This window comes from Lonchura striata, chromosome 3 (genome assembly GCF_050655825.1).
Source record: "Lonchura striata isolate lonStrDom1 chromosome 3, ASM5065582v1, whole genome shotgun sequence".
NCBI classification, from domain to species: Eukaryota; Metazoa; Chordata; class Aves; order Passeriformes; family Estrildidae; genus Lonchura; species Lonchura striata.
Genome location: NC_140705.1, coordinates 106,366,117 through 106,372,613, shown reverse-complemented (window position 1 = coordinate 106,372,613; position 6,497 = coordinate 106,366,117). Strand labels below are relative to the sequence as shown.

Genomic DNA, 6,497 nt, shown 5'->3' with positions numbered 1-6,497 from the left:
CTGTCTGGCCCATCCCATCTTCACCCCACTCTTGCCTTTGCTGTGAGTCAGAACAGCCCATCTAGGTACAAAATGGAAGGAATTTCTCCAGTATGTTGTTTTTCCTCCAAAATAAAGGTTTAGAATTCCTTTTCCATATGCAAGATATGCAGTATATAGGAAAAGAGAACTATCAAGTGCATCTTCCCATCCTCTGTTCTCCAAATACAACCTTTACTGAATTTCATAAACAGTTTGTGACAGCAGTAAGGAATCTTCATGCTCCTGGTCCTGCCTCCATTCTGCCTCATGCTCATGTAGGAGCTCGCAACAAAGAATTCAATGCCTTGCCAGGTAAATCTGTCACAGGAACCCCAAGAAAGAATACTTTCTGACAGCTATTTTTTATATTTTTAGATCTATATTTATACTTTGTATACAGTACTTGCTCTCTCTCTCTCTCCATGACTACTAGCACATTACTCAGAAGGTACTAATGCGTGTATTTGATAAGGTGATTGTTTGTATCAATTTGACATTATGGTGTAGATGTGCCTGTTGTAACTATTACTAAATTGCTGGTTTAATTTTTACTTATTATCCAAGACCCAAATGTGGAGCTCTGTATATGACAGTATAGTCACGCTCATTCATGCTAAGTGACATCAATGAATGACAGCTGGAGATTATAAGTGCTGCTGAAGAAAGCAGAGTTTTACTCAATGTACTCCACAGATCTTAGAATCATGGTTTGGATTGGAAGGGATCTTAAGGATCATCTAGTTCCTATAGGCAGGAACACCTTGCCCTAGACTCAGTTACTCAGAGCCTGGCTCAGAAGATGAACTTGAACTCTTTGAGGGATGGGGCATCCACAGATGCTCTGGGCAACCCATGTCAGTGCCTCAGTACTGTCACAATCAAGAATTCCTTCCTATGATCTCAGCAGATGCTACCCTCTGTCACTGTAAAGCCATTGCCCCTTGTCCTCTCAGGACCAGCCCTTGTGAGATGGTTCCCTGCAGCTTCCTGTAGGTCCCTCTTCTTGCAGGATGAGGCTGTGGAGCCCCTGAGGAATTTCACTGGTACCCTGCTCCCTGCAGCCTTTTTCCCCACAAGATTCTTCCCAAAACAGAATCCTGGAACAGGACTCCTTCAGGATGCATGTGTGTGCTTGGTTCAGGAGCCAATCCAGTCACAGCCACAGTGGGTAAGAGTGCAGTGCCCAAGCTGCATCATTTTTCCTACAGAGGTGCAGTGAAATGCAGGTGCAGCACAGTCTGTGCTGGTGCCATCAGGCAGAGAAATGCCTTCTGGAAGGCTCTACGCCCTTACTGACAATGAGTTCTGTTGCTGTTCTGGGCTCGATCTAATGAGGCCATTGTGACACCCTTATTTCAGGGTGGCAAGTGACATACAGCAACTGAATGCTGTAGGCAGAGAAGGGTGCTCTTGTTCTAAACCACAGGCCATTCTCCATGCCATTGTACTGTGGGAAATTAAGAGCAAAAGAGTTTCTTTCCCATCCTGTGGTGATTCTGTGCAGCACTCAGGAAAACAAGCACATCAAACTGCAGTTTGTGTCTCTGCAGCTGGCTATTTGATTGCTCCTTCTCTTCATTTGCCAGGCTTGTACAGCCTCTCATCTTCCTCAACTCCTCCATTTCTCTGCCCTCATCTCCTTCCAAATATGGAGCCAAAAACCCAGGGATCATTTCCCCCTGGCTTACAGGTGGGCCCTGCCTGTGAACAGCCTTGGTGTTGCAGGTGGTGTTGGTTCACACACCTTGGCCTTCCATGGCATTCCTGGTGTGCTTTCCTACTGTTCCTGCCAGGTTCCTCTCCCCAGAATGACCCCAACTCTTCCTTTGAGTATCTGTGAAATGTGACCACCTGGCACATCAATCCCTCTTTGCTGCCCATGAAATCTGTCTCTGCCTTAGGGCACTGGCACTCCAGTCAGGAGCCAGGAGTTTCCCTTGTCATGCCTGGGAGTTTCCCAGATGTGTTCCCTTAGCTCAGGCTCACATCAGCCCCTAAATCAGCAGCCCATGTACATTTGAGCATTGCCTCCAATGTGTCTGCTTTTTCCCTATCCCTTTCCTAGGCTTGATGTACCAGGTTCCCCAGCCCACAGTGTCTCAGAGCACTCTCCTCTCTGACCAGGCACTCTGGAGCTCTTTGGAGCCACTGTCCCTTGGTGCCTGCCATGTCTGCCTGCAGGCTCATTCTGCAAGTGCTGACCATGGAAGTCCTTGCTTTGCCCAGGAGTCAAAATTGGACCAAAAAGATGGTACCCTGTAACCATAGACAATTTTACTTCATTCAGGTAAGTCAACTGCGGTGTCTGCATGCACACAGGAGAGGAGTGTGGTCAGGAGAGAGCAGGGTTTTGACCCTGAGACTGCCTTTGGATCAGCAGGAAATGGTTGTGGTGCACTGCAGTGTGTCCTGGATCATGGCTGTCCTGCTGCTCAAAATGTGTGTTGACCAAAGGTCTGCTGGAGGAGTTCCTTCACTTGAGTAAATAATTCCACCAGAATCTTGATGGGAAATGGGCAGGAGTTAACTTTGCACAATGTTGGTACTGGAGTTGATTTTGGAGAGGGGGTTGGTCTTGGCCATGGCTTCTGAGAAGGTTGTGAGGTGAAAATAAAATAACTCCAGGGGTGTGAAGTGGTCAAAAAATGACTACATGCCCGTGATGTTGGAGAGGAACTTCCATCTGGGCTCAGGTTCATGTAGAATATGATCCAGTCATGGAAGTACTGAGTGGAGATGTAGATTCCAGGACGCCTTGCTCTGGCACAGCCTTTTCCCCAGCTGGTTATTCCGATGACCCACCAGTAGTCACTGTTTTTCTCTTGGCACATGAGAGGACCACCGCTGTCACCCTGCAGCAGAGCACAGAGCATTAAGATGTTGTTAAATGTGGCACCTGCCAGCAATGAGGCTATCTCCTTCTCTCTCCCATGCCCTGCCAGAGCTGTATTCTGGGCAGAAGAATGTTCTGCCCTGTGGCTGGAGCCTCCAGAAGCTTGGCTGTGAATGACTTGGGTTCTTGTAGGGTAGGGCTCTCTCTGTCATCTCTGCACAGGGCTCCTGGATGTGCAGAGGATGGATGTTTGGCACAAGGGGACCTCTGGGCTGCCAGGAACACTTTAACTGGGCTGTCTGGGTTTTTGGCACAAGGGGAGCCCTGGGCAGGCAGGGGTGGATGGGGAGTGTGTGGGAAGCCCCCACAGCAGCTGGGAATGACCTGGGGCTGGGAGGGCGACTGAGTGGCCGGGCAGAGCAGGCCCTGGGCTGTGTTGGGGTGGTGCTGCTGGGGGCTGAGTGGCTCGTGGCATGCTCCTTCTTACCTGGCAGGTGTCGATGAGGCCCTGTGGGTATCCAGCACACAAGTTGTGGGTGTGGATTTTCCCTGAGTACCAGCGACTGCTGTTGCAGAGCTGGACATCGATGAGCTGGACCTTGGCCTCCTGCAGGTGATCACTTGTTTTTCGACCTGTGAGCAAGAGAAAGGAATGAGAGCCCAGCAGCTCCTTCCCAGTTCTTCTCCCATGGTTGTCTTGTGGGGGATCTAGTGCATGGCTCTGCATCTGCAGAGGCACAGGAGCTCTCACCTGCCTTTGGGGATTGGGCCAGGCCCATTTCTGCAAAGCTGTATGTCCTGCAGCCTGATTCCAACTTAGGCCTCTGCTATGAGGGGAAACCCAAATCCTCTCCCCAGTGTGCTGAGCTGGCCCAGAAGTTGCTCTTGGAACTCACCTCTTGCAGCAGTGGCACCCCAGCCAGCCACCCAGCAGTTCTGCAGCTCTGACACTTTCAGTGTGATGTCAGGCACACAGGCCAGCTGGATGTAGGTGCTGCACTGGACAGGATGGTCCAATTCCATCAGGGCAATGTCGTAGCTCATGTCAACAGGATTGTAGTACTGGTGCATCAGCACCTGCTTGACGCTGCGCACTTGTGCCCCAGGGCCTGGCTGAGTCAACTGCGTGGCCCCAATCACCACGTACAGCCTGCTGATTTCCCTAGAAGGCATGGAGAGAGAGCTGAGAGGGAGCAGAGCCACAGTGTCACAGCAGCCCAGCAGTTGCCAGACCTCTGCATGGCAAGGCAGAGATGGGGCAGTGCTCTGGCAGGTGTGAGTGCCCTTGCACAACTTAGGCTGGGGGAATGTCAAGCTGAAGGCTGCTAGGAAGTCTTGGCATGAGCCCAGGCTTCTCCTGAGCAGTGTGGCAGCCTGGCTGCCTGAGAGGAAAGAGGATGGGAACAGCAGGTGGTGCTGCTGACAGGGCACCTGCTGGTGCTGTGGGGATGTCCCCATTCCCTGCTCCTCCTTACGTGACCTCGTCGAAGCAGTGAGCTGCTGTGAGGACCCACTGTGTGCTGATGAGGGACCCTCCACACAGATGCTTCAGGCCTGGTATCCAGGGGTGCTGGATGCTGACGATCCAGGGCCAAGCCCCTGGCTTGGCACCTGTGCCACCCACAATGCGTGTCATGTCGAAGTCATAAGCCACGTAGCCGTAGGAATTAGTTGTGGGGTGGTAGACAGATGGCACAGCTCGGAGACCGCAGCTCCCTCTGCAAGCAGAAAATAATTTCCATGCTGCTTCATGGCCTGCTGTGTCTCAGGCTGAAGCTCAGCCCTCTGCCCTCCCCACAAGGGCTTGCATGCCCTGCAGGCCAGGGAAGCCCATGGGGTGTGCGTCTGTCCCTGCAGCACCTGGCTGCTGGCAAGGAGCTGAGGCTCCCCATGGTGGGTGGGAAGCTGTCCCCGGCCATGGGGGACAGGCGGGTCCCCTCCAGGGAAGGTCCCAGGTGTTGCCCTGGCTCCCTCCCAGGGCCTGGGGCCACTCACCCGCAGTTGTCCCATGTCCCCTGTGCCAGCCCGGCCACGGTGAGCAGGACGAGGAGGCCGAGCCAACTCATGGCTGCCAGAGGCACGTGTCAGCTGCAAGCACTGAGAGCTCCGTGCAGCAGCACAGCCACAGCCGCAGTGCCCGCAGCAGCCGCACTGCCCGTGGTGTCCTGTGGCTGATGTCACAGAGAGGTGGGTTCCATGTTCTGGGCACTGTGGGGATCTGTGTCATGGTGCGCATGGTAAGAGGAGCTTCATTGAATCAATGAGCAATAGAATGGTTTGGGCTGGAATGGACCTTAGTGATCATCTAGCTCCAACCCCCTGCCATGGGCAGGGAGGGATGGCTTGCGCTAGACCCAGTTGTCCACAGTGTGCACAGCCTGGCTCAGAAGTGTCCTTTGACACTTTGAGGGATGAGGCATTGAAGTACTAAGTCCTGATCAGCAGGCCCTGACTAAGGCCAGAACAACATGCCTTGACTAATAGTTGGCCTCTGGATGAATATTCCAAACAAGTGTTATCTATGTCAACTCACTGGCAAAACATGGATTTACCTTTCCATACTTAGGAACTGGACAAGACCCTATTTCACCTTGCTTGGGGGTGTGCAATCACAAACAACTCTCTTGGCTCCTCCTGGAACCCTCCCAGGCCTCAGGAGCATCCCAGTAGGACACTGAAACCAGATGTTACTGCACTAGAAGTTTTGCTATTTTGCTTATTCCATAGTATAAAAACGGGGACCTCTCACAGCACAGTCAGTAACCTCAGTGCCTGTAGGGGAAGGTACCTGCAGGATTTCCCAGTTACTATCAGTGGTTCACCAGTCCTTCACTGTGACAGTGGCTTCCCCCCAGTTGATGGGCAGGCCTGGATAATGGTCAAGGATTAAGGTAATTTGTGATGTGTCTTTCTTTATCACTGTAGTCAGTTGTTTATGGTAATGATTAGATGTATTGCTATTCTTTTGCAATTCTTTGCTAATGATTTTATGTCCTGCTTACTTATCCTTTTACAATTCTTTGCAGGTTTGAATTACAGTAAATTAAATTTATTCCTGAGGTCGGTGTCTGTGTCTTCTGTGCTGACCCTGCCTACATGAGAAATAGGCTGCACAGCTGCTCAGGGTAACCCATGCCAGTATATCAGCAAGAATTCCTCATATTCCTCACAGTCAAGAATTCTTGACTATGATCTCATCTAAAGCTACCCTCTGTCACTGTAGAGCCCCTGTCCCTTGTCCTCTCAGGACCTGCCCCTGTAACAAGGCTCTCTGCTGCTTTCTTTAGGTCTCTCTTCTTGCAGGATGAGGCTGTGCAGCCCCCGGGGCAGGCAGTGGCTGAGGAATCCACTGGGGGCAGGGAGCTGGGTGTGCAGCTGCAGTGCCAGCTGCAGATTGAGCTCTGGCTGGCAGGAGCCCAGGACCAGAGGCTGTGTATCCTTCACACGACAGAGGGCACAGGGAGCAGGCCAGGGGAATGGATACTTATTGGAATTTGGGATGTTTTCCCCCTCCTTTTCTTTTCTCTCAGGGAATTTTCTCCCATTTTTTGCCTAGGAGATAGAAACAACAGATACTTATGAGAGACAAAAGATGTAGCCAAGGAAGAGTGGGAAGGGTGCAGTTTGCTACTGTCTCTGAGCA

General features: G+C 51.7%; 1 protein-coding gene across 1 annotated transcript; it reads right to left on the bottom strand.

The window, feature by feature from the left end:
• Positions 1-2,300: 2,300 nt before the first annotated feature.
• Positions 2,301-4,920, bottom strand: LOC146768054 (acrosin-like). The gene is made up of 6 exons (XM_085576226.1): positions 4,850-4,920; positions 4,330-4,572; positions 3,751-4,016; positions 3,342-3,487; positions 2,675-2,873; positions 2,301-2,326 (listed from the first exon to the last, which is right to left on the bottom strand). Exons 1-6 carry the CDS (start codon positions 4,918-4,920, stop codon positions 2,301-2,303), a joined length of 951 nt encoding a protein of 316 aa, XP_085432352.1.
• Positions 4,921-6,497: the final 1,577 nt, after the last annotated feature.